This window comes from Mesoplodon mirus (assembly GCF_964341445.2).
Source record: "Mesoplodon mirus genome assembly, chromosome: 11".
Classification (NCBI taxonomy): domain Eukaryota; kingdom Metazoa; phylum Chordata; class Mammalia; order Artiodactyla; family Ziphiidae; genus Mesoplodon; species Mesoplodon mirus.
The window spans coordinates 102409928-102437425 of record NC_138987.1 but is presented as its reverse complement, the minus strand read 5'-3'; the positions used below and the strand labels follow the sequence as shown (position 1 = coordinate 102437425).

Genomic DNA, 27498 nt, shown 5'->3' with positions numbered 1-27498 from the left:
TCTTCAAGATCATTTCCCTGGATTTTCAGTCTAAAGTTGGTGATTTTAGAACTCTTTTCTGCACATAAAACTTTGGCTCTTGAAAATTACCACCTTGGAGTCTCTCAAGTGGTAGGTCCATTCCAGGACCCTAAGATTGCTTGGCTGTGTATTTAATGATCTGTGCCTCTGTGGACAGAGATCTACTTGACTTAGAAAACTTCCAGAAGGTTTTCTCCTGTTTTTGAGAGATGAGATGTGATCTTCATATTGTGTGTTGATGTGAGGACCCAGGTAAATGTGATCTGCAGGTGCCACGTCTGAGTTTCTGTCCAGCACTTACAGTTAAGTCTCCTCCATCCAGAGCGCCCACAGCTTTTCTTTGAAGCCATTGCAGGCACTCCGCTCTGACCCGGATGGGTTTGAAGGTTTCTTGGTCATGGGGAGAATAACCCTACTGGGGGGCTTTAGGGAATGGTGGTTATGCGCTCAAGAGGTGCTGCCTTCGCCCTGAAAGCAGCTGTGTTTTTCAGTGTCTCATCATTGGAGCTGGCCCCTGCGGTCTCCGCACAGCCATCGATTTATCCTTATTGGGAGCTAAGGTGGTCGTGATTGAGAAACGAGATGCCTTCTCCCGCAACAATGTCTTGCATCTCTGGCCATTCACCATACACGATCTGCGAGGCCTGGGTGCCAAGAAGTTCTACGGCAAGTTCTGTGCTGGAGCCATCGACCACATCAGTAAGTAAAATCAGTTCTCCTGTAGGATCCCACCCCTACCCTCTACTCTTTTTTCAGGAGAAAGAGGCAGGCAGATTACTGGAGGCATTCGTACTCAGAAGCCCAGTGTGTCCTGACATCCTTAGTATCTATTGTGTAGAAAACACACTCAGCTTGGAGTCAAAATACCTGCCCTCCAGTGGTTCTGTAACCTGAGATTCTTAACTGCCAGTGTGTCTCCTATGAAATTAGTTCAGCTTAAGGAATTCTAACATCCTGAGCGCTTACTGAGCACCGGCAGTGGGTGGGATAGGATTGGGGCTGGGATAGGATTGGGGCCAGGCTAGGAAACAGACTGCCAGTTTGGGCTTTGACCCTCTGGTGGCTCTTGGTCCGATGGGAGAAGCATGAGGTATGCAGCTTGCTGTGATGTGCTAGGTGGGTACTCTCCTAATGTGAGAACAAACACTCTGGGGATGGTCCTGGGGAGCCACAGTGATGGAAGAAGCAGACTCCTAGTCTGGCTGTGAATGGCAAGTAGATAGTGGGATCCCTTTGGCCGAGTGGTTCTCGTGAGGTCTGCAGCGTGGAGGGCTCCTGCTCTCCTCCTGTCCCCTCCAAGCTCAGCCTGGGCCTGTGCTCGAGGCAGTAGAAGTTAATGCAGACGGTGCTTTTGTTTGCATGCCGCTCTGAAAGGCGGTTCAGAACAGACTGTTGTCTACATTATGAAGTTGAAGTCTTGTCTGTTGATCATCATTAATGATTGCAGGACAGCCTTATCAAGGAACTGTTGTTCTGAGCTCCTCAGATGTGTCCTGTAAACATTCAGCTACTCAACCCTTTGCTCTTTGAAGCAGTTGTGCCAGTTTATCAGACACTGGCCAGCAGATGCCACATTCCACCGGCAGCAGAAGCACTCTGTGCATCTGTCGGGCTGTAATGGGTAACAACCATCTGCAGGAATGAGATGTGCGCTGGCAGGGGATTTAACAAGTCTTTGGGGGTGTGACGTGGAATGGTGGAAAGTGGGGGAGATAGCCGAGACGGCTGCGTGGAGGACTACCACGTATTCCTAGCACATTGGTCGCAGCCTGTAGGCAGTCGGTGTTAACAGTGGACCGACGTCAGTATATCAGCGGACTTGTCTGCCTTGTGTGTGGCAGGATTTGTCTTGGAGCTGAGAGGGTCCCACATCAGGGCCCAGACTTTCTCTCAGTGTACCTGGGCCCATCTGTGTCTGACACCTGGGAACTATCCATTGGACACTGAACAAATAAATAAGTCTCACTATGATAATGAGCAAGATTTTCCATTATTTTGAGCCTTAGTTTCTGCAGCTATAGACCAGTGGTGGGAGGGGAATGGTAAGAGACTAAGGTTGGTTTGAGGGATCCCCTCTCAGCATGTAAGAGTGTGTGAAGATCAATGAGGGAACAGGCTGAGAGAGAGAGATGCCGTGGGCAGTTCAGGCAGCAGGGAAGCCCTTTGTATCCAATTGGAAGCACCCCTGGGGGTGCCTATCTTCTGCCTCCTGTGGTGAGTCCTGTCAGGATCGTAGGTGCTGCTTGATCACTGTGGCTCTGTGTCATGGAGGATGGAAGGGAGAGTCTCCTTCTGTCTCAGAGCTTTCGAGAGGTACGCTTGCGTGTCTCTCTAAAACACCTCTTGCACTGAATTGTATTTGCCCTTGAGAAAGAAAGGAAGACGCTATGGAGCATGGCTCGGAAAAGCCGCCTGCTGTAGGTGGCCTTGAGCATCTGGATAAACTCTGCATTGGTGGACGGGGGGACCGGAGCAGTGATGCTGACTGGTCCTCTCTCCCCGGTGGGCCCTCACTCCTGTAATCTTCCTATTCACCCAGGTATCCGTCAGCTTCAACTAATACTTTTGAAAGTAGCATTGATCCTAGGCATTGAAATCCATGTCAATGTGGAATTCCAAGGACTCGTGGAGCCTCCTGAGGACCAAGAAAATGAACGTGAGTGAACAAATGAAGGAGGGATAAAAGGGCCTTGAAGAGGTGAGGAAAGATGAGATCCAGGGAGAAGAGAGGAATCTGAGGGTTGTTTTCAGAGCTAGTTAAAGGGGTGTCTCCATTTGCACGGCCTGTGTCTTTGGAGGAACTTTTGACTTAGGAGGAGGCCTCTGACGTAGTATTAGACATTACGGGGCTTGGATTCGTTATAGGAAGTCATGTGGTGGGGGCGTTCCTTTGTGAGCCTTCCTTGAGGCTTCTTTCTCTCTTTGGTTTGTACCCCATGCTTTTATGCCTGGTGTGTTTTTGGCGTGGGGTTTTGTACAGTCTGCACACCTGGGTACCTAGAGATGTCTTAGATGTATGAATGGGTCTGGGTGATAACCTTTATTTTGACTTTCGTCCACAGGGATAGGTTGGCGGGCCCTGGTGCACCCCAAAACCCATCCTGTATCAGAGTATGAGTTTGAAGTGATCATTGGAGGGGATGGCCGCAGGAACACCTTGGAAGGTACGGGTAGCGCTCCTCTCTCCTTCACCTGCTTCATGTGGAGGAGCCCTGCCAAGAGCTTGTGTCTTCAGAGGCCCCACTCCTGAGAACCCTCACGCGTGCGCTGCCTAGGCTGGGTGAACAGCAGGCCCCACCTTCGCCCCGCCGGCTGGTACTGGGCCACTTCTCCAGGGCACAGGGAGACAAGCCACCCGTGAGCAGGGAACATTGCAGGATTAAACCTAAGTTACTAAAGCAGACGGCGTCCCTTTTTATGAAATGGAACCCCTCGTACTGAGTACTGTTCTGGTCCATCAGATTTCCAGCGGTGTGTTAGTTGTGGGTGACTGACGTCTCTCCTGGATTGTTACAGTCTTTGGGAGGTAAACACCTTATTTCCAGATAGAGGAGAGCTGCCCTGAAATCTTCCCATTGATTCCCATCCCCCATATTCCCTAATGTCTTCCTCGGCACCCCGCCTGTGTGACATGATCTTCCTTCTTTAGCCAGCTTTGGCCACCTCTGAAAATTTCTTTCCTTCCAGGATTTCGTCGGAAAGAATTCCGTGGAAAACTGGCCATTGCCATTACAGCAAATTTTATTAACCGAAACACAACAGCAGAAGCCAAAGTGGAAGAGATCAGTGGTGTGGCTTTTATATTCAACCAAAAATTTTTCCAGGAGCTGAGGGAAGCCACAGGTTGGTGTCAGTGCCTCCACAGCAGAAAGGATAGAAACTTAACTTCGCCTGTGATCTTTCTCTTGGAGGGTCTGGCCGGGGGGTCGTCACTGTTACTGCTGTGTTGTTTGTCCCTCTGCTCCTGCCTCACTCCCGCGCTCCGTTCTGAGCGTTGTGCTGTCTGTGTCTCTGCCTCCCACTCTGGTGTCCTGTGTCCTCATGGCAGGGATGGGCTGCTCCTCCCGCCCTTCCCCCTGCCTGGCTCTGCATGGTGGTGCCTGACGCCGTCGGCTGTTGGAGGGGAGCTCTGGTTTGTTGAGAACCTGACTGTAGGTGTTGAGTGTGTCTTCTTTTTCCTGAGTTTGTTTGGCTTTGAAGTAAACCACGTGCTAGATAGAAATGAGGTTGTTGTATGATAGCTTGTGAATAGATGGGTTCACTTAGACATTTTGCTGCAACAGAAATGTGTGGCAAATTCCACTTACCTATTTTCTGGAAGAACATGGTTTCTTCCCACTGCATCTGTTTTTCAGGTTAATCGAATTAAAGAGCCAGTAGTGCCCTCTGTACTTCCAGGCATCCAGTTGTCTGTCCTGCCTGTGAGAGTCTAGGAGATTCCCCCGCTGCCTTGACGAGCATCGAAGAGGTTTAACCTGAGAACTGACTCAAACCCTCTTACTAGAGGTTAACCTCTCCTTTCTTCGCATCCTTGTGTTTCTGCTTCTGATTGATCGCTGTTGCTCGGATAACAGGGTGTCAGGTGAATGCAGAGCAGTGTGAGGATAACCAGAGCTCCCCCGCTTTTTGTGAACAAATGTACAGGAAGTGAGGCTCAGGCAGGTGCCTTTTCTTACTTTCTCTTTCCCCGTCTGGAGTTCCACGACCCTGGCCTCTGGGGGCCAGGACAGTCTCTCTGGCTGCCCTAACCTTCCTTCATCTCAGCAGAGCCCTATGTGCACGTTTGTTCTCTGTTGCAGGGATCGATTTGGAGAACATTGTCTACTACAAAGATGACACACACTATTTTGTTATGACAGCCAAAAAGCAGAGTTTACTGGACAAAGGGGTGATACTGCACGTGAGTCACGGATTTCTTTTAAACCTCTTTTTATGTTGTACTGGGTCATGTGATTACCAAGAGAAAGAATTTTATTGTCTGATGAGTTTTTTCCTGCAAGGGGATGAAAATGAGTGCCTCACTCATCTCCTGGGACCATGTACTTTGTACTCCTCTGATGTATTTTAGTTTAACTTAAAAAAAAATCTTTTATTATGGAAAATTTCAAGCGCGAACAAAAGTGGAGGGACTTGTGTAATGAACCCCGATGTGCCTATCATCCAGCATTAGCAGTTGTCAGCACGTGGCCAGCACTGTCCCAGGAGTACCTCAGCCCACTCACCACTCCCAGTTTGGGCTGTGCAAAGCAAATCTCAGATAGCATTTCATGCATAAATATTCATTTTAATTTCAGGTGATTCTGTTTGTGGTTATGATGAGTTCCATATATGACCGATTATTGGTTGGTTAATAGGTCATCTTTTGGGAGGGGGTTATAGAGGGAAGGGAGTTAGGCCAAGAAGCAAAAATTGGTGTTTATGGGAGCCTGAGAACGGTTCTGGTCTTACTGCAGGTACGGTTACAGTGCCTGGATCAGGCTATATTTGGACCTCTTTATGGCCTGACAGGGAGGGCTCTTGTTCACCCAGAGCCAGGGCCAGCTAAGCCTTTTTTCCAGATGACTAATTGTATGACATTCCCTGAGATGATGGTCAGAATATGGACTCAAGAGAACCACAGGTGGATGGTTCCTTAAGGAGAGTTTCTTAAATCTTATTTGCTCTTGTTGGTCTGGATTTGAGAATTAACTGTCCCTGTGTGATGAGTGGAGAGAAGAGGCACCAGATGCGGTGATCCAGGCCTGTGCGGTTCCCAGCGCAGACTGGCGGCTGAATTTCAGGATATCCTTTGTCTTTGCAGGATGATGATGAGTCGGGTGACTTCACTCTGAGTTATGGTGCTGCCTTGTCTGCAGGCGGTGCTGGGGAGCTGGGAGCTGGGAGCTCGTGGGCCTCGTGTCTGTGTCTCAGCCCCGTGGCCCTTTATGCGTGTGAGGAGAACAGGACAGAGCAGTGGGCACAGCCCATTCTGCCAAAAGCATGAGCAAGATATATTTAGTTGGATGCTCTATCGGTGAGAAGTAGCTGGTGAACCCATTGGTACGCCTTGGGGCTAAGCTAAGGCTTAGAGCCCGTGGTGGCCACTTACTAAGTGTTGAACAAACAGTTTCTGGGACCAACCTGAGTATTTGTGTTTGGCTTTTACATCTTGTAACGCCAGCGGAAAGTACCATCAGGGGCACTTGGAAAGCTTAGGTCCTGCTTGAGAAGAAAGGCTTGGCTCCTTGTGCCAGAAGCCTCCAAAACAGAAAAGGAGTTTCTCCATTCTTTCTGTGGAGAGCCCTTTTCCTCTCATCCTTGTTTTTCTTTGTTGGTGGATTACTATGGGGCCTTTCAGAATCTTGTGTATTGTTTTGAAGACTTCTGTTCCATTTTCAGTGTATTTCTTCCTGGCCCCCAGGACTCCTATTGCCCCCACCTCCTCATCCCTCTGGCCCTGAAGCTTTCAGGTTTTTCCTTTGGGTTCGATGAGCTATGCAAGGTTGAGTGTCCCGTGTAGGTCCAGCTGCTGCCCAGAAGACGGTGATTGCTGATAGCAGCTTGAACTATGCATGCTTTTCAGTTTACAGAGTACCATCACGTTAAATCATGGATTTGGTATCCAGAGCAACCCCGTGAGGTGGAGTGGACTAGACTGAAGAAGCAGGGACTTGTCCCAAGTAAATGGAGGAGCGGGGGCTCTGTTTCTAGGCGGCAAAACCTGTGTTCCTTTAGAAACAGCCTCCCCCCTTTCCTTTTGAATGTGCATAGAAGACTGCTTTTGGAACAGGGAGGGGAAGGCTGCGGAGCGAGGTTCCGTCTGGCACGCGCAGCATGGCTGTGGCCGGCGGGCTCTTGCGCCCCTGCCTGGGCGTTTCCATCGAGCCTCTTCTCCCTCTGGAGATAGGACTACGCCGACACGGAGCTTCTGCTGTCCCGGGAGAATGTGGACCAGGAGGCCCTGCTGAGCTATGCCCGGGAGGCGGCCGACTTCTCCACCCAGCAGCAGCTGCCCTCCCTGGACTTCGCCATCAACCACTACGGGCAGCCCGACGTGGCCATGTTCGACTTCACGTGCATGTACGCCTCCGAGAATGCGGCCCTGGTGCGGGAGCACAGTGGCCACCAGCTGCTGGTGGCCCTGGTGGGGGACAGCCTTCTGGAGGTGAGTGCTGAGCAGCGGGAGGTGGCAGTTCAGGTTGGAGGCCTGGCGAGGGGGCATCGCACTGAGGGGCAGCTCTGGGGTCCCAGCTGGGGAGCGAGTGTTTGCGCTGCCACGCGGTCTAGTGTACAGGGGAGGGCCCCAGGCCACGGGGAGCCCAGGCTTGCCGCTGTGGGTGGCAGTTCCGAAGGCTTTGTGACTTGCCCGTCTGCAGTCTGTGAAGTAGGGAAGGGCAGGGCAGGGTCAACAGCAAACTCTTTCTCTCCTCCTTAGTTTAGTTTCCCTCTTTTAAAAGGTAATTCAGGTTAATTCTTTGTTTTCTGTTTCTGTAGCCTTTTTGGCCAATGGGAACAGGAATAGCCCGGGGCTTTCTAGCTGCTATGGACTCGGCCTGGATGGTGCGCAGTTGGTCTCTGGGAAGGAGCCCCTTGGAAGTCCTGGCAGAGAGGTAAGCGGAGGGGCGTCCTTCCGCGGTGACACAGGAGGGTCAGTGGTTTGCTCCTCAGGCAGAGTTCAGGTTTCTCTTTCCTTCTTCATTAATGATGTTTTTATATTTAGGAGAGGGAAAGCAAGATAGGTATTCATAAAATCATAGAAACCTAAAGATTATCTAATCTGAGTGATGTTCTCTTATCCCTTTCAAATCAAATTTGTTACTGATGAATGGTATCTGAATCCTTGTGTAACATTGAAGGATGCTCTCTGATTCCTTTGTGACAGCTACATGAACAAATATTCGATTGGTCCAAAGGTTCATTCGTTTTTTTCCCTAAGATGGCTCTAGTAGCACTTAGTTGTCTTTAACTTCATTCGAAACCATTTTGTTAGATTGTATGTGACAGCTGTCATATCAGCCTGCATTTAAAAAAAGACTTACTGGGACTTCCCTGGTGGCGCAGTGGTTAAGAATCCGCCTGCCAATGCAGGGGACAAGGGTTCTAGCCCTGGTCCGGGAAGATCCCAAACGCCACGGAGCAACTAAGCCTGCGCGCCACAACTACTGAGCCTGCGCTCCAGAGCCCTCGAGCCACAACTACTGAAGCCTGTGTGCGCCTAGAGCCCGTGCTCCACCACAAGAGAAGCCACCACAATGACAAGCCCACGCACTGCAACAAAGAGTAGCCCCCGCTCGCCAGAACTAGGGAAAGCCTGCGCGCAGCAACGAAGACCCAGCGCAGCCAAAAATAAATAAGTAAATAAAATAAAATTTTAAAATTAAAAAAAAAGACATCAAAATTGGTGAATTTTTGTGTAGCCATTTTAATATTGAAGATGGAAGAAAAAAGTAACATTTTCAGCATATTATGCTTTATCATTTCTAGAAAGGTAAAAACACAACTGAAGCACAAAAAAAGATTTGTGCAGTGTATGGAGAAGGTGCTGTGACTGATTGAACATGTCAAAGGTGGTTTGCAAAGTTTTGTGCTGGAGATTTCTCGCTGGACGATGCTCCACAATTGGGTAGACCAGTTGAAGTTGATAGTGATCAAATCGAGACGTTAATTGATAACAATGTTACACCACGAGGGAGATAGCCAACATACTCAAAATATCCAAATCAAGCACTGAAAATCATTTGCTCCAGCTTGGTTATGTTAATCGCTTTGATGTTTGGTTTCCACATAAGTTAAGCGAAAAAAACCTTCTTGACCATATTTCTGCATGTGTTTCTCTACTTAAACGTAGCAAAAAATTCCGTTTTTAAAACAAATTGTGACGGGTGATGAGAAGTGGTTTACTGTCCAATAATGTGGAGCGGAAGAGATCGTGGGGCAAGCGAAAAGAACCACCACCAACCACATCAAAGGCTGGTCTTCATCCAAAGGAGTTGATGTTGTGTATATGGTGGGATTGGAAGGGAGTCCTCTACCATGAGCTCCTCTGGAAAACCAAACGATTAATTCCAACAAGTACTGCTCACAATTAGACCAACTGAAAGTGGCACTCGACGAAAAGCGTCTGGAATTAGTCAACAGAAAACGCATAATCTTCCATCAGGATAACGCAAGACCACATGTTTCTTTGATGACCAGGCAAAAAGTGTTACAGCTTAGCTGAGAGGTTCTGATTCATCTGCTATATTCACTAGACATTGCACCTTTGGATTTCCATTTATTTCGGTCTTTACAAAATTCTCTTAATGGAAAAAATTTCAGTTCCCTGGAAGACTGTAAAAGGCACCTGGAACAGTTGTTTGCTCAAAAAGATAAAAAGTTTTGGGAAGGTGGAATTATGAAGTTATCTGAAAAATGGCAGAAGGTAGTGGAACAAAAGGGTAAATACATTGTTCAATAAATTTCTTGGTGAAAATGAAAAATGTGTCTTTAGTTTTTACTTAAAAACCAAAGGCACTTTTTGGCCAACCCAATACTTGAAAATAGTGCATTTAATCTTCCTGTCCTTAAACTAGAGAGACTTGTACTAATGAAATCAGTGTGGTAGCAGGGGATGTACTAACATAGGAGAAGAAATTAAAAGTGACTTCGAATCCAAAGGAAAACAACAAAGTGCTTATGAACATTGACTCTCAACTGTCAGACATTGTGAAGCAGATAATTGCAGATGCGGTAAGGTCTCAGATTCGCTTGCTAATAAAGAACAAGTGCCTTGACCAGAACTAGAGAAAGAGGATTTGCTGGATGAAGTTAGTGGTCGATACCATTTTTTAAGTCTGTTACCTAAGGTACGCTGGGTGAATTTGGTGGCAAGTTTTTTTCATCAGTGATTTTCTTAAAAATTAAACATTGGCCTACTCGCTAAAACAGCACAGCAGTAGAGTGAGGCTTGGCTCCCTGCCCACAGCAGTGGACTTGCCCTTCTCCTTGGCCCCTAACAGTCTGGTGCCTGTGGGATCGTTGAGATGGTGGGGATGGGAAGCCAGGGCTGATGTGGGGTTGGAGGCAACCCGTCAAGGAGGATTTGTCCCACCCTGGACTGTCAGAAACTAGAAATATTATCCAAGGAGAGGGAGGAGCTTCTGGTGTTGTCGCTGCTCTGAGTGCCCTGTTGTGCATTGTTGCAGGGAAAGCATTTATAGGTTGCTGCCTCAGACCACCCCCGAGAATGTGAGCAAGAACTTCAGCCAGTACAGCATAGACCCCGTCACCAGATACCCCAACATGAACGTCAACTTCCTCCGGCCAAGCCAGGTAAGCGCCCCTGGCCCGTCATCCGTGTCCCGGCCACGGTCAGGACCAGTCAGACTCTGTGAATACAGGCGCACACAGCATTCCTTCACAATCCAAGCAGCCGTCTTCCTGAGTTGGCTGAGGGAGGCCTCTTCCATCAGCAGACTGATCAGCTAGGGCAGCGGGTTATCTGGGGACCGGAGGGCTCTGTCCCGTCTCCTGGTTCCCGTGGACAGTGCAGGAGCTCAGCCCTCGTTCTCTAGTCAGGACGTGCAGCAAGCGCCTGCGTCACTGCCACCAGTCACCGTGACCCAGGGGCCGCCGCTCACCTTCCCTGAACTTGTTTCCCCATCTGTACCATGGAGGCCACCATCCCTGCTGCTCCCAGGATCGTTGTGCAGGCAGACAGCACTGGTCACTTGAGAGAACGTGGAAAGATAAGACCCTCCGCAAGTAAAAGATACTGCCGGCCAACTCAGAATGTCTAAAGCCTTGTTACTGCACTGAGATAACATTTTACAAAGCATAATAATCCCAGGGAGCCCAACAATGCTGAGAAAGCAGCCCATTCAAAGTATTTGCCTGTGTTCTAGAGTAATTTTTTATTCACTTGACATCTAGGCCTCTGTGTTTGTGGGGAAAACCCGCTGTCACTGGGCAGTAGTAATGGCCCAGCAGAGACTGTGCGAGGGCCCTCCGTGGCTGTCTCTGAGCACAGGTTCTTACAGTTCCCATGCATTTGTGTGTACGTGACCCACCGTATCCCAGAAAGGATTAAGGTTGGCATTACACCTTCTGACTACACTTTCCCCAGCCTTCCACTTCAGTCAGTGTGCTCTCAGTCGGGAATTCATTACTTGGTATGTGATTTTCCTTCTTTACAACTTGTAAACTTCCTGCCAGGTGCGCCATCTGTATGATACTGGAGAAACAAAAGATATTCATCTGGAGATGGAGAACCTCGTGAATTCCCGAACTACCCCAAAATTGGCCCGCAATGGTGAGTCCTGGTACTGGCCTTTCCGCCGTCGAGAACGTTCTGTGTGATTGGCTGAGCTGTTGGCGCGCACAGTACTGGCTCTCATGTACATGGTTCTCACCGGAGGTGGTTTGCCCCCAGGGGATGTTTGGTCGTGTCTGGAGACATTTTTGGGTGTCAGGACTGGGAGGGTTACAACCGCTCTGCCCCTTGGGGTACATAAGTCAGCCCTACAGTGAAGAATCAACCGCCTAAAGCAGCACTGCTGTCAAGCCTGGGAAACCTGGTCTAAAGTGTCGTGAGGGTGTAAAGAGAAATCGGATACGGCGCTGTTGAGAGGGCGGGGGTGCGGACTTGGGAGCACACACGCAAACCAAGGTTTTGAGGGAAGGCTTTACAGAAGAAGCAGTGGCCTCTTAGTTGAGGACCACGACGGCTGCAGGACACAGTGATGGAGGCGGAGCCTGTGCGGTGTAGAGTTCTTTAAAAGGAGAGTGACCAGCCAGCTGCAGGTGAGCTGGGACAGAGAAGGGCGCTGGGGCACAGCAGGTAGTCTAGAAGGGCTGCAGTGGTCAGGCTGGCCGGTCCGGTGTTGATGCCGCGGATAAGGGAGACCGCGTCCAGTCCAGCTGTGCCCGTCCGTGAAGCGTGTGGCTTGACAGCATACGTAGCGTCTCTGAACTTGGGTTTCCGTGTGTGCAAAGTGGGGGTAACCATGCCCACCTCACTGGCTGTGAGGACTCGGGGGCGTGTCGGGGTGTTCGCTGCAGCACCTGGCATGCAGCGGGGCATTAGAAGTGGCTGCTGAGGGCATAAGGAGCCAGAAGCACTGGCAGAGTCTGAACAAGGACTCGGGGCTGAGAAGATTTGAGCTCTGTCATGGGCATCTTGAATTTGACGTGCTGTTGGGATATCAAGGCAGATGTGACCACCAACAGGCAGCTGGAAACATTTTCATCTCCCTCCACTGGGGTGTCATCTCCTTGAAAGCAGAGAGTGTGTCTTTTATTTATTTATTTATTTTTGGCCGCACCGCACAGCTCGCGGGATCTTAGTTCCCCGACCAGGGATTGAACCTGGGCCCTAGGCAGTGAGAGCGTGGAGTCCTAACCACTGGACCACCAGGGAAGTGCCCAGAGAATGTGTCTTTGTTCACTGTTATTCTAGAACCTGGAATGTTGAAGTCGTCCAGTACATATTGGATCAGTGGATACACAGACTTGGGAGACATCTGAATGAAGTGAATTTCTGAAGCCAGGAGACTTATGATGGTGACGCCATCAGTAGTTCTCTGTGTCATTTCAGGATACATTTTCCCTGAAAGACTGAAGTGAAACGGGACTTCTAGATATGCAGTTTTTATTTTGTTATGTTCACAAATTTGTTACGTACAAATGGCTTAGTATAAGGTTAAGTGTTTTCAGCTGCTTAAGGTAAGGAACAGACTTTCTTGGACACAAATAGGAGTTCACAGATTTCTTCTAAATGTCCTATATCAGAGCTCTTCTGATGTGATCATGAAAAACGGTTTTTTATAAAGGCTGTTCGTGTTTTAGAAGACACATCAGTGACTGGAAAACGTCCCAGTATGTGTGTCTATGTGTTGAGTTTTTCAAGATGTGACCACTTATCATACTGAGTGCCAAGCCTGGCCTGGCGTCCTTGGCCTTGCGTGTGTGGTCCTGCAAAGTTTCTTCACTTGGCAGATTGCTCGGTACCTTGGAAAGTGTGAGAGCAAGTGTTTAACGTGCTGCTAGGTGGAATGGAACGTTTCTTCTCGGGTGCTCCCAATGTTACTTTGAAGAGAAGGCGTTTCCTCTGCCACCTGCCAGACAGCTCTCCAGGGAAATCTTAGAGCCATCACGTGTGAGGGTGACAGCTCAGCAGGTGGCACCCTTCCCTGTATGTCCCTGTCCTGGAGAGCGGCTGGGACCCTGGGCTTCAGCGTGAGAGGATCCATAGCATCCACTTGTGATCTGTCATTCTCTTGGGGCATGGACGTTGACCTCAGAGTCTGGATAAATTGGTAGTTTCTTGTCTACCATAAATTCCATGGGAATTCCCTGGCAGTCCAGTGGTTAGGACTCTGCAACTTCATTGCTGTGGGCCCGGGTTTGATCCCTGGTTGGGGAACTAAGATCTCACAAGCCGCGCCGCACAGCCAAAAAAAAAAAAAATTAAATTAAATTCCACTCTTATGATACCAGTTAAATAACTTCTTACTTTTGAAAACCAGTGACGACTATTTTGTCCTTGCCTTCAGTATTTTTTCAACCTGGTTATGTGGATTCTCTATCAAAGCTACCAGGTGACCACACTTCCAATAAAAACATTGTTGTTGTTTTAGAGTCTGTGGCTCGTTCCAGCAAACTGCTGGGTTGGTGCCAGCGGCAGACAGATGGCTACGCTGGGGTGAACGTGACGGACCTCACCATGTCGTGGAAGAGCGGCCTGGCCCTGTGTGCCATCATCCACAGATACCGCCCTGATCTGATGTGAGTCCAGGCTCTGCTTCATCTGTATTCCCACAGGACTTGCGAGTGCCCTGCTTCCAGGTGGCCAAACTCTGTACCTTTTCCTAGAACGAGATATATATAAGATACTTCTGGAAGTCAGTCACTAATTTTGATTTATAGTTATATTTAAAGGTGTGTCTGTTAGGCATTATGTAGCTCAACCCAGGAATTATTAGCTGTTTGTAAAGTCTCAGCACTCAAAACGTGGAAAACTGGTTATAACACCCCCGGGCCTGTTAACATCACATGAAGGAAAACTCTGTTTCTTGGCCCCAGGCTGAGCTCTGCGTTCAGCCAGCTCTGCTGGTCACGAGGAAAGCCTGGCCGGAGTGTGGGCTGAAGGCACGCGTGTCACTACCAGCAAAGCACTTCCTCCATTCACCGGGGCTTGTCAGCATTGTCTCTTGTCTCTTGCACTTTTTGCAAGCATGCTCTTACGCCCCTGACATTCAGGTGGCCGTACGCACCTTTGCAGTGACATTTCCTCTTTTGGTCATTCTCTACTCACCTAAATGCAGACTAGTATGACAGGATGACCCAGGTCAGCTGTGGTGACCGGTGCACCCAGATTTCCCCGTAGGCATTTGTTACCATGGAAGCCAAACAAGAAGATTCAGAAACAAGCAGAGCATGTGGCGTTATTTTGGCTAGCTGTCCTTTCATCATCAGGTCCACTTAGGGGCCCATTTTTGTGTATTTGTTTTGTTCTAATGATTACTTAAGGAATCCTGAAAGATCTGGCTCTCTTTTATGTTAATAAAAGAAAGGGGCCTCACCTAGTGCTTAGGAGTGGGAGTGCTGACGTGCTTGATAAGCAGAAGTGGCCTCTGTGCCCCTGTCCCTTAGCTCACGGCGAGACTGGTGAAAACTGAGTTGAAGTAGGGCTTATTGACCCCTCCGGGGGGCAGGGGGCAGCCTGAGAACGACTGCGGTGGGTGACACAGAAGTGCTCAGGAGAAGGGCCAGGCAAGTCAGTCCTAGTCCAGAGGGAGGGCAGGACAGAAGGGGGAGGGCAGGAGTCCCTGAAGGGAGCCTGGCGCGGAGGGGACACGCTCCTGTGGAATGGACCGAAGGCTGCCGGGGGCCCGGGCGTTTCCTCCTGACGGTGCACAGAGCCGTGAGTAGCTAATTCGGCACCGTTTAAGCTGCCGTGACGTCACTCAGGATGAGCCCCCCCCCACACCCCCTGTTTAGTAGGCTTAACATACAGAGTAAAGGAGTTTAAAAAATGAAAAACGGTTGCGGAGTCAGCAGGTTAACACAAAGTAAGGCCTGCCCAGTTAATCTGAAATCACCTAAAGAAGGATGCTGTCAGTCTTTACTTGATTGAATAGCAAGAAGCCTGAAACCCAGTGGGAAATGTTTGTTAATCTAAATACTTAGGAAAACTCAGGAAATTTAGCAGTGGAGAAATCTTTGGAGGAAAGTTTTGGAATTTCCCTTTTAATTAGAGGGGAAGGCTGAGTAAGATTCACCAGAGCTAATGTAGTACATCAACAGCTTGTCAGCTCCAGAGGACACAGGGGGTGATGGTTCCAGGCCTTTAGACACAGCCTGATCCAAATAGGACCTTTATTGTTATTGAGCATGAGTTTAATACATGCAGACCACACACGGGGCACAGGAGAAACTTAACAAAAACAATTCCTTTTCCGGAGCTTACATTTTAGCAAGAACTTTACGTTATTGATAAAATGTTATGTTTTCCAACTTTTCCCCTCTTTTCTCTTATGGGTAGATTGTTAATCCTGTCTTCTCCCTGAGGATGATTTGCATTTCATTAGTAAAAGGAGGGAGACAGAAGTGAGAGAGACAGGTTTGCTCTCCGATTTCAGTGAGGCCTGCACCCTGGATTTTAGCTGAAAGACCAAGAAATAGTGGTGACTCTGTGATACCGTGTTTTCTGGTCTGGGGACAAGCAGCCCATCTTGACATGTTTTCCTCGTCCTGTTTCTCAGAGATTTTGATTCTTTGGATGAGCAAAATGTGGAGAAGAATAACCAGCTGGCCTTTGATATTGCTGAGAAGGAGCTGGGCATCTCTCCCATCATGACAGGCAGAGAGATGGCCTCGGTGGGGGAGCCGGACAAGCTGTCCATGGTGATGTACCTGACCCAGTTCTACGAGATGTTCAGGGACTCGCTCCCCTCCCGAGGTAAGGGCCCCCCAGGGGTGCTGCCGTGTGGCTCCCCTGCCTCTCCTTCCCCCGTGCCCCTTCTTCCAGCAGACCCGCTTCTCTGCACTATTGTCAGCCCCTCGTTCTGACCCAGGTCTTGCTCAGCAAACCTGCAGTTGTGGAGGCCGTGAGCATTCCCGTCTAGAACCTTGTCCTTGACTCCACCACCCTCGTTCCCTTTCTCTCAGAATCAGACTTTTTGAAAAGGTGCTTTTGCTGTGGCCTGGACTTCCTCACTGCCTAATCTTTGTGACACTTTGCAACCTGGCCAAAACTGTTGTCCGTGGTCGTGAAGAATCACCAGGTGCATATCCTTCCCTCCTCTCTCACCTCTCAGGTACCCAGCTGTTCTGCGTTGTTCAGCACTTGGAATGACGTCCTTTCTCTTGAAATTCTCTTTTCCTCTTGACTTCTGTGATCCCGGACTATACTTGCTTGTTCTCTTCCTTCTGTTAACTGTTTCTTTGGCTTCTCTTTCTTCTCCTACCTTTTAGTGTTCCCAAAAATCTTCCCTTGGCCCTCAGGCTGTCAGAAAACAGACTGAGTAAGCATCATGATGCTTACAAGTGTTGACCACGGTACCTGACCTGGTTTACATCCCATTGCCTCCACCTAAAGTCACTAAACTTCCCTGTGCCTCAGTTTCCCCATCTGTAAAGTGGGATAATATGTACATGGCTAGATTGTAATACGCTAAGAAGAGTGTTTGGCGAATGGAAGCACTTAAACAAATGTTAGCAATGTATTATTAGCTTCAATTATTATTTAAACATTACTATTGTTACTAATAAGACAGTGGAACCCACAGAGTTTAGGTACCATTCTCCAGTGCTTCTAGCCCATGTACTTGTAGACATCTGTGGCTTTCTCTCATTAGAGATGCAGTTCTTACAACAGACATGCACAACTCTGACGTCAACAAGCACACCCTGAACCCATGACCCGAGTCTTGTCTCCTCCCCCCCGATGCCCCTCCCTTTCTCTCCCGACCTGAACTTTTCATCTTGAAGTGAGGCTTCGGCACTCTGTTGTAACCAGCAAGCACAGGCAGATTGCAGCGTCTGAAAAGCAAAAGTGGAGGTTTTTGTGACTGAAGTGGATTGGGGCAAGCGTTGGTTTTGTTTGTATGGATGGAGAAGAGAAGACCCAGCGTCCAGGGCTCCGTGTGCATTTTCTCTGTGGAGTTCCTACCGGGTTCAGAGCGTACGAACCCTCAGAGCTTCCTGAGGTTCCGAGAGCCTCCTGCAAGGAGGCGCCCTCAGGGCCGTCCTTGGACACTGCTGGTTTCTGCCCACAGACGCCTTGGACCTGAATGCTGAGGAGAGGGCCGTCCTGGTAGCCAGCACTAAATCCCCCATCTCCTTCCTGAGCAAGCTGGGGCAGACCATTTCTCGGAAGCGCTCTCCCAAGGTAAGTGGAAGGGTTTTTCCTCCAGCTGCAGAACTAATGGCCCAGTGCAGTGACTAGAGGAATGCGGTTTCCCTCTGCTCTTGGTGCAGGACAAAAAGGAAAAGGACTTGGACGGTGCTGGGAAGAGGAGAAAGACCAGCCAGTCGGAAGAGGTGAGAAATATCTGGAGTTTTCCAGAATGATTGTACTGAATCGTCCTCCTTGGCTGAAACGCTTAATTCCCAAATCGGTATTGCTAGATCTTTTCAGTTCACTCTGTGTGAGAATTGTTGTGCACAGATGCTTTCTGTGGCCTTTTGCCTTTGTTTAATTTTTTGGAGAGCATCCAGGGAACACACACGTGCTCTGGGCCTTCCTGTCTCTTTGGAATCCCATATGTGGTGGAAGGCAGCAGCTTTCCTGGGATGTGACCACACCAGCAAGAGCCCGAGTACCTCTTCATGCTGCCCCTGGGCCCGAGGCCATCTTGAGATTTGAACCTTGAGGAGAGCCACTGAGCTCGACCTAAAGCAGGGACGAGCCGCTGTGCCAGGCCCTGGGGTGTGGGCAGGGGCTCCTCTAATCGAGGCTGGCTCTCGATACCCCTGTTCACCAGGAGGACGCGCCCCGGGGCTACAGAGGAGGAAGACCTACGCTGGTGAGCACCCTGAGCGACCGGAGGGTGGATGTGGCCCTTGGCAACCAGAACAAGGTGAAGTACATGGCCACCCAGCTACTGGCCAAGTTTGAGGAGAACGCGCCTGCGCAGTCCACAGGCGTGAGGAGACAGGTAAGCCCGGCTCACACCTCGCCTGCCCGGACCTGGGCTGGCCACAGAGGAAGGGGGGTTAGTGAGTGAGACGGGGAACTTCCCGGTCCTGAGGGCTCAGGGCTCGAGACTGGCGTCTGCATGGGGCAGGGACGAGGGTTCCTGTCCTCACCAGCCAGGCCCACCCAAGGATCTTTAGAACGGGGTGTCCAGATCTGTGTGCGTAGGTGTGTGTTCACGTACATGCATATGTAAGTAATATAAGAGGTACCCGCTTATTGAGGAAAATGCTGGAAAGTGTAATTAAGGCCCCTATAATTCTGTTAATATTTTTCTTTCTGGTCTTTTTTTAGTGCATTCTTATTTTCATGGTTGAGGTCATTCTTAACGTACGCTTTCCTGTTCTGCTTTCTTCACGTAACTTTGGGCGTATTTCCATGTTCCAAACTCTTTATAAGCCTCTTCCAAAGTGTGTGCTCCATGCTTTTCTTAACTCTTCCTCTGGTGCTGGATGTTTAGTTGTTTCTCATCTTTGATGAAGGGCAGAGAGGTAGACGCTCTTGTGTGTTGCACATGGTTTTCCTAGACTGTCCTTGAACTAGGTCACGAGTGTGAGTGCTGTAAAGGTTCTCCGTGGACTGTCCTCACTCCCCGAGTTCTGCTGAGGGCTGGACCGCCATGCCTGTTAGGTCTTGTCTCTCCTCTTGCTTGTCTAAAAGTCACTAAGGCTTCTCACAAGAGGAGGTACAGGCATTGTGAGATCCACAATGAACATTTCTTTAAAACTCCTGGTGCGGGGAGCGCCTCTTCATCTTCGCCACGTGCGCCAGCCCTTGTTCCTGTGGACCAGGGCCCAGGCCGACCACCATCACTAACTTCTTCCCACATCTAGTGCTTGGTTAGATCCTCACGCTCCAGGCGTTCGTGCCGAGGTCCACAGAGAACGTGCAGGCTTGACTGGGAACGTGTGAGGCTGCCGGGCGGCTGCAGCAGCCCAGGTTCCATCCTCCTCAGCAAGGCTGGAGGACGTGTGTCCCCACTCATTTTGAGTGGAAAGATTTATTTTCCAAGCCAGAATTAGTCGTTTAGGCTCAGAGCATTGAGCTTGGGAAAAGGATAATCAGAATTACAGCTTCTGTTTGTCTTTTCTTTTGCATTTGGCTTTGCCCGAGTTGGGGAGGGAGGGTTTCCCTTTGTAAGTGTAACTTCCTAGAATGAATTCTGTGCACCCTCCTTCAGTTCATAGATGCGTGTCTATCCTCTGTGAGAACCATTTCTGTGTCTGCTACCTTAATGGTTTTTTTTTTTTTTTTTTTTTTTTTTTGTCTCCGTGTCCTGTCACCTACCCAATACTTGGCCTGTGTGTCACAGCCGACACAAGAGCGTGGGCTCAGCCAGCCGTCCTGCTGCCTGCCTGAGCAGGGTCGCCCTGCTCCTGTCCCCCAGTGGAAACAGGTAAAGGAACTGCCCAGGGACCAGAATGGGTGCTGGGCCTTCCCACCTGCTCCTCCTCCGAGCCAGCCGGGTGGGGCCTGCACTGTAGAACCCTAGGTCACGGGGTAGGAATCTCTGTGCACATTTGAGTGGCGACTCTGGGGGAAGGTTTAACAGACAGTACTGATAGTATTGCATGACTTGTTTAACTCCTTGGGATTTGGGAAACCAGTGAAAAGAGTGGGCTGTTACATTGGTGTTGAAACTAGCTGAAGCTATGTGGTACCTGTGTTCAGGTACTTAGCCTTTGGGGTTTTGGTGTTATAACCTTTGTCCCAAGTTGACCTTTGGCTGAAATGCATCTGCGTGACCCCTGGAGGACAATCCCGAGTTTCTAGAGCTTGGGGCTCGGGCAGTGAGTGGTCTTCTCGTGTTAAACAGGAAAATGTTATCCAAGAAACAGTCTCAAACTGGTTTTTTCCTTGTTTCAGATGATGGACAGAGATGATCATGGGCGTTTTCTCAGTGTTTTGTCCACATTTAAAATACTCGTTTTGGAAATTTTCACTAAAGTTTCTGCAGGATCTCCTGTAAAGCTGCTTCTCCTACACAGTATAGAGTGGGGCAGAAAGAAAGAGGGGCTGGTGCCTGGCGGGGAACAGGACACCCGCCAGCGCGATGGGAGGCCTCTGCTCTTTCCCCCCACGTCACAGCCCTGAGTGCGGCCTGGGGTTGCTGTCTTGTGGTGTGGAGTTGCTGAGGACTGGGGTTCTGAGCGGTCAGAGGGGCTGACCCTGATTCCCTCCTGTGCTGGGAGGTGCTGGGGAGTGGTGAGGTAGATTTCAGTTGAATTACACTGAGAGCAGAATGTTTCTTTTTAACTTTCCGTTGGATAATATGCACGTTAAGGCAGGGCCCGTGAGGCTGAGGCGGAAGCTTGGGGGCAGTGTCCAAAGTCACCATGAAGCCAAGCTGCCTCTCTCCCCATGCGTGGGGAGGGGAGGTCTTCTGAGGAAAACTCATCAGAAATCCACTTCTATTTTCCTTACTTGCCCTTTGCCTAGGGTAGACCTTTGAAGTCGAGGTGGAAGGTATGATGTGAAGGTTGGTCTTGAATTGAGTATTACTGAAGGGGAAGGTGAACTCTGCACTACGTTCCCAGGTTCTTACACTGGTCACGGAGGGGGCCTGAGACAGGGAAACACAGTCGGCGGGTGAAGAGGTGACTCTGAGCGTCACGTCCTGCAGTGGCTCCGGGTGGGCATCCCAGGAAGCCCGGCTCAGGGACCCAAGGGGCTGGCTCGGCCGCCACTGCTGCCTCCGTCCCGCGGAAGCCGGGCTTCGCTCCCGCTGGGTGCTGGGCGGCAGGGGTGCCCGGAGCCCTGCTTCTCCTGTTGCTGCAGCGGCTGGGAGCCTCCAGCCTGTGCCGTGCTGCCTGAACGCACCCAGGCGGTTTGTGATCACGGTCAGTGGAGTTGAGTAGGTACCGCCAGGCTCTCCAGGCCGAACAGACCCTTAAAGTGAAGGCTGGTCTGGGGAAGGGGCACCGGAGATGCTGGTCAGAAGCAGCCGGGTAGCTGGACCCCGTTAGATCATACGTGTAGAGCGGGATTGTAATGTGCTGGGCTGTGAGAGGACCTGTGACGCACAGCTCTCACGTCCTCGTGAGACGTGTTCACAGACGACTTATCCCCAGTGCTAAGTCAGGGATGGCGTCGTGAGCCTTGCTTTGCCCATTTACCCCCTGAAAGACAGAGCACTGGAGGGCCACGCCAGTTGGCACACCAGCCCATGGGCACAGGAAGTCCAGGGGTGCGCCCTGGGGGCTGACGGCGCGCCTTCCTGTGACCCACTTGCTGTGTCCCTGGAAGCGGCTCCGACTGAGGCAGGCGGGGGTGGCGAGCGCAGTGGTGAGGAAGGTGTGGGGATGCCCGCTCCTCGTCACCGTCCTGTGATGTCCCCCGGCTCGTCCCTCCCCACCTCGTCCCCTTCTGATCTCAGAAATGGGTCCTGCAGGCAAAGTCTGCGGTTAAGCAGCCTCGGTTTGACTGTAGATGGTCAGGGGTGTGGGAACAGACGGAGAAGTGGGTTCTGTGGCCTCTTCCCCTCTGGACTTTTCTGGGAGCCGCCCCACACGGTAGCTCTGGGCGTGAGGAACCTGAGGCTTCCTCTGACTCGGGAATCTGGTGGTTCCTTTAGCACTGCAGGGTTCTGTCAATCAGAGACAGGTTCACGGGAAGCGGACACCGTGGGGAAGTGATACACGGACACTGTGTGGTGTCAGTTAGTGAAAGGTGTTAATTTTATACCCTGTTTCCTGTTCTTGTATTTCTGTGGTCGGCTCCCAGAACCTTCCGCGTGTGAGTGAGGGGACTGAGCAGGGGAAGCAGTGGCAGGACGTGGGCGTGGGTGGCCCAGGAGGTGCTGGTCTGCTGCTGCAGGTGCCCGGGCGCCCCCGCCGTGGGCAGCAGTCGCCACGCTCCCCCCGTAACGGGAGTCTGTGTGCCCTTCTCTCTACTTGTAACTGAGCCCCTTTTACCCCCCAGCTTCCCTGATAAGCCAGCAGAGAAGACTATGCCCTGGTCCCTGGCATTTAGAAAATGCTGCCGTGCAGGTCCTGACCCCGCAGTGGCTGCAGAGATGACTCCGGGATCTGCAAACAGAGCGCCTCTGCCCCGAGGCCACGACAGGCGGGACAGGCCCCTGCCTGAACTCGCCAATTTGTGCTGAGGATGGATGGGTGGGGAAGGGCCTCCGGGATGCTTTTGGCAAATGCCTTCGGTCCTTCCAGACCCAGCCTCAACGTGGCCACCATTTCACCTGTGTTCTCTCTGTTTGTGTCTATCGGCGTAAAAGCGACAGGAAAAGGAGCATTCTCGGACCTGCCCCAAAAAAGTGATCACACTCTCTCCTCCCCCTACTCCGCCTCCCTGTCGGGCACGTGGCGACCAGCAGGTGACCCCCTCTGCATGCTCCGCTGTCCTGTGTGCCTGCCTGCCTGTGTGGGTGGCCAGGGGAGAGACCAAGTCAGGATCCCGTCATTTCAGTGATGACTTACTGGCGAAGCGACCTTTGCTGGTTGGCCTCAGGATAGCACATCGTCCATTCAAACCCTGGGTAGTTTAATCTAGTCTCGCATCACAGGACTACAACTGTGCAGCCACACACTAAAATTTAAACTGTACTTGACACAGATGCGAGGTCCAAAAGCCCTGGAGAGCATTTTTCTATAACCCCATTGAAATCAGCCATTTTTGTCTTGCTGCCCAAGGAGATACAGTTAAGGTGAACTTTGGGAAGCTCTTTATAGGGCTCCACTCCCTGAGTTTGGCTCCTTGTGATTTTGAGAGCCCTGCCTCTTGCTTATCCAGCTTTTGCCAACAAACACCTGCCCTTTCCGTCTACCCCACTCACTGTCCAGGCAGACCACTGGAGAACTGCTTCAAGACGAGTTAACCACACGTGCTTTGCGGCCAGCACGCTCATATGAAGTGCGTTTATAGAACGGCTTTTTTGACTTGTGTTGTATGTCCCTATAAAGTAAAACACTGATTTTGAAGGTAGGATCTATGGAAAGACATTTTCTCAGCTATGGTAGCCTATTTAGAAGGTGATCCCATAATGTGTCTGATATGCAGGGGCCCAGCCTATGTCCCTGGGTCTGGACGCTGAACCCTTGTTAGGGTAGTGACCACCCTGGGCCCTGTCTCTGCCCAAGAACCAACATGGGCCATTTCTTCTGAGTCAGGCAGTGTTCTCAGTGCTTTTCCTGTGTCGTCTTGGTCTGTTCTCACAATAACCCTACGACGCAGGTCCTGTTATCCTCACCTTTTACAGATGAGGAGACTGAGGTGTAGGCTAGGGAGGCCAAGTAGTTTGTGCGAAGTCACACAGTGAGCAGCGAGCTAGGAGCTGAACCCAAGTGGTGTGACTCTGGAGCCTGAGCCCCGGCCTCGTCCTGCCCGCGGAGACCGCGCGCTCACGGGCTCTGGACAACAGAGTGGCCACGTCGGGATCTCCGGGTCAGTTCTTGCAGCGGGGCAGGGCCATACGGTGGATGCTGGGCTATCCAGAGAGTGACTAGGGGCCTAGATGCCCCAACCCCACGTTGCTGTGTTAGTGGTTTCCTCAGGGCAGCGGAGGCGGCGTGGGCCTGGGTCACGGTCCCCGGCCTCTTGGGTGCAGCTTCTGTGCTCACCTCGCCCCTTCGTGCCGTGTGCTCATGGGGTCTTCTGTGGACTGTTGTCGTCTCTAATGCCTTGGTGTGGAAGCTTCACCCTCCTAACCTGCCTCTCCTGTTAACCTTCCACTGAATGCCTCTGATCACGTGCTGCTGTGTGAAAGAAATATGTTTGTTCCACCTTTGTACTAACCGTAGTTCCTTATTTATCCACGTAGCTGACCTCATTGGAGGCCAAGTGGGAGAACAGCTGTGCAGAGCTGTCCTTGGGTCACAGGATTTGATGTAGACGGGACTGTGGTTACTTGGGGTTGGGGACCAGTAGGCAACAGGTTATGTGTTGAAATGAACTCTCACTTTCTGGGGCTGTCCCTTAGTAGGTCCAGATAGAGCATTTGGGTGGAGCTTAAGTTTCTACTTTGTTGCCAACAGACGTACAGCGATCTTGATGCTGACAGCCGTGGCAAGCAGAGTCCCCACCACGAGAGGGTAAAAGCACGACTGTGGCATGGGATGCTGGCAGCCACACAGATGCAGCACGCTGGGGTGGGGCGCAGGCGTGGCCCCTCTCCCTTGCTTTTTCCACACTCTGGTCACCCAGCCAAGAGCCGGGAATCTTTTCGCTTACAATGATGACCCTTGCAAATAGCGTTCACGGTGGAACATCCATCCACTCAGCGTCAGACCAGATAGGAACCCTGAGAGTTTGTGCCCTGTGAACGGCCTCTTCCCCTCCCTGCCCCCCCTTCCCACTCCCAGATATGCACCTTTGACTTCTGGGGAAGGGTCGAGGTCAGTAAGCAGGAGGCACTTGCTTGGCTACTTCCGGGATGCTGACGTAGAAATACTGAGAAAGCCAAAGCTCTTAGAGCATGGGGATCCTTCAGGTGTGAAGAGGACGGGGGCGGGAAGGAAGGTGATGACAAGACAGGGTCCATGATGAAAAGTGGTAGCTTATCTGTTCGAGGCGCTAGTAGGGAGACGCCTGAGCGCACCTGGCCATCGTGTGATCTGACGAGTTGCAGAGTTGCTCATCTCAAAACCCGCTGGCTATGAAACTTTTTTGGTTGTTATTGTTACCCTTAAATGGAGGCCTGAGTGGGTGTAGCTCTGCAACCAGAATGAAGAATCATCTCTAACTGTTCACTTTACATGGGCCTTCTCTTATTTTTGCCTCCCTCTCCGCCTTTGCTCTCTGAGAAATGCCCTCATGGCTGAGCAGTGAGTCTGGTTCCCTCCTGGACCCATTAGGAAAGTAGTGGTAGCACTGTCTTCCTACCAGTTGCCAGGCAGGAAGCAGGCCCGGGATGGGGGAGGGGGGCCTTTCCATGTCACCCGTGTCACCCACAGCTTCACTGCCTGTGCCCAGCCTTTCTTCCTTCTTCCCAGGCTGGTTCCTGCCAAGAAGAAAGCTAGGCACTTTGACTGCACAGGGCAATGCCCTCCGTTTTGGGGAAGGCCTATTTGAGGAGGTGCTGATGGTCTTGAACGAAACAGGGTCTCACTGGGGAGCGGAGGGAAGTCGGTGGAGGACGGAGAGATTGAATGGGGAAGCTGGTAGACGTCGGGGCCGCAGGGCACCGAGGACAGGTGGGGTTTGGGGCTCGGGAAGCAGCAGGGTTGGCGGGAGTTTTCCTTCATTTCCCTGCTGGGCTGGTCTCCAGGGTCTTCGGTGCAGGGTTGCAATCCAGGTACTCCTGGGGGTCACTGTTTTTGTTCCTTCCCGGACTCTCCCTCCACCACCCGCCAGTCCAGCCGTGTGCTTGCCTGCTCTCTGCCGTCCAGGGTGTTTCTCTCTGGGCCTCTGGAGCAGAGGCTGGTGACACCCCCCATCACCCCTGACACGCCTGAAGCTTTGAAGTTAGCGCGAGCTGTTGGCCGAGGGGTGCTTCTTCCCTGCGGCCCTCAGGTATCTCAGTCCGAACCTGTAGGCAGCGGAGCAGTTCTTGCTTGCCCAGCTCGCAGCCCCTCCTGGCTCGGGGACCGAGAGCGCCTGGCTGCTGGGCCCGCTTCTGCTCACATGCCGCATGCGGTCTGCAGAGTGTTGGGGCCGGCTCCGGGGCAAGCTCGGTGTCTGAGCCCCACCGGGAGGAGGAGGAGGAGGAGGGGCCCCTTTCCTGGCTTTTATGGAGAAAGCGAGCTTTGCTCCAGAGCTGTCGTCTCTTGTCTGCTCCTCGTAAGGCCAGCAGAGTGACAAGCTGGTGGAATCTTCTTGTGCTCAAGAGAAATTCCAGCCCAGGCCGTGAGGGGCTCTGCAGGGCACACAGGCCGTGTGAATAGGATGCTGCCTGCTGGCTGGCAGCACTGTGCACTTGAGAGCAGGGCTGCAGACAAGGCTTCCTGGGGGGCCGTGTGCCAGCGCGGGTGTGGCTGTGAGTGTGAGACACAGTGGGAGCCTGGGGTGAGCCAGTGGTGCTTCTGGAGCTGAGAGCGTTTCTTCACTGCGTTTGTCACCCCGAGAAAGGGTCCGGAACTGCCGAGTGCCTTGTGTTCAGGTCAGCGTGTAACTTTTAACTTAACGTTTCCTTTGATTTTTTTCTCCACCTTGTATTTTATAGCCAGAGCCTGAGCCTTCTCGTCGATTTTTTGTCGACCAGTGGGAGCTTTCTCTAAGCCTCCGCTCCGCCAGCCGCCCTGCCTCTCCCTCCTCTGACTTCCTCCGACAGGTAGCGGGGCCCGGGGCTTGGCCAGGCTCGTCCCCTTCAGCCTGCACTCTCTTCACCCCCACGAACGGCAGCCTGTCTCCTTAGGAATCCAGTTGTGTGTGTCCGTCATGCATGTGAGGTCGGCAGGCGTCCACCTGAGTGAAGGCGGCTGCTAGCTTCACTGCAGCAAATTCTGTCCCAGTCAACCCACTTTCATTATAGTCCAACTGTATCAAATAATGAGAAAGCACTTTGTAGCCGTTAGCTTTTTTTAACTCCAGACCTCTTCCTATTAATGTGTTATAAAATATGAACCATTGCGTAATTAAATCTCTTAAAGACAGTGGTGGATACGCAGTATTCTGGGTGCCTCTTGAATTGTAATCTCTTAAGGAATGAACTCTGCTATTTCCTAGGATGGAACTGACCCAGCTGTGGGCGAGTTTACAGAGAGATGGCAAGAGCTTTTGTCCTTTCTGTTTGTTTCCTGTTCTTGAGTGGGTAGCAGATGGCACAGAATGATGCGCACGTGTGGTGGCCACAGTATAAGTCCAGAGAGTGCTGCATTTCGACTGTTTCTTAAGAGTGGGGAGAGGAGAACCATCTGCTTTTCATGCCAGAAACACACCTCTCTTGGGGTGTGCTCGTCAGCACTGTCACATCGCTGAGAACTGAAGTTGACAGATGCCTTTGCACCAGGCAGCCCTGGGCTATACTTGCGAAGAGTGCTGGTTCTGATGGGAGAGCAGGGTCCTGGCTGAACAGGGAGGCCCTGGGCTTGCCCAGTGTCCCAGCCTCAGGCTTGGCATCTGGTCCACGCTCCCACTCATCTGCTGCAGTTTCCTGCTCCCTGGCGTCAGCTGTTCGATGCTCAGCTTGGCTGTGCCTGGGTTCCTGTCTGTTCCAGGCTTCAGCGTCCCTAATATTTCTAACCCAAAGAAGGCTGAGGTCTAAGGGCCACTTGTGTTTCTCAACCACAGATGGGTGTAAGCTGTGGAGTTAATGGGCACGTGGCACTGTCCTTTGGAAATCTCCTTATTTCGAATTGAAACTATAATTGACTCCTCAGCGCCAGCTGAACCTAGGAAAACTGCTTGCTCATTTGTGCTGCTGTCCTTCT

General features: G+C 51.2%; 1 protein-coding gene across 13 annotated transcripts in view; it reads left to right on the top strand.

Moving 5' to 3' along the window:
* Nucleotides 1-27498, top strand: part of MICAL3 (microtubule associated monooxygenase, calponin and LIM domain containing 3) — a 176446-nt gene that overhangs the window by 76583 nt on the left and 72365 nt on the right. For 8 of the 13 annotated variants that reach the window (XM_082636853.1, XM_082636856.1, XM_082636855.1 and 5 more), the window contains 18 exons: nt 513-720; nt 2561-2677; nt 3084-3185; nt 3709-3864; nt 4821-4921; nt 6908-7165; nt 7495-7610; nt 10185-10311; nt 11194-11290; nt 13617-13764; nt 15744-15940; nt 17259-17371; nt 17461-17523; nt 17967-18140; nt 19491-19574; nt 22410-22508; nt 24166-24222; nt 26292-26399. In XM_082636853.1, coding sequence (XP_082492979.1) covers nt 513-720; nt 2561-2677; nt 3084-3185; nt 3709-3864; nt 4821-4921; nt 6908-7165; nt 7495-7610; nt 10185-10311; nt 11194-11290; nt 13617-13764; nt 15744-15940; nt 17259-17371; nt 17461-17523; nt 17967-18140; nt 19491-19574; nt 22410-22508; nt 24166-24222; nt 26292-26399 — 2325 coding nt within the window. The remainder of the gene's footprint in view (nt 1-512; nt 721-2560; nt 2678-3083; nt 3186-3708; nt 3865-4820; nt 4922-6907; nt 7166-7494; nt 7611-10184; nt 10312-11193; nt 11291-13616; nt 13765-15743; nt 15941-17258; nt 17372-17460; nt 17524-17966; nt 18141-19490; nt 19575-22409; nt 22509-24165; nt 24223-26291; nt 26400-27498) is intronic. The other 5 variants (XM_082636854.1, XM_082636862.1, XM_082636859.1 and 2 more) reach the window with 2 other exon arrangements.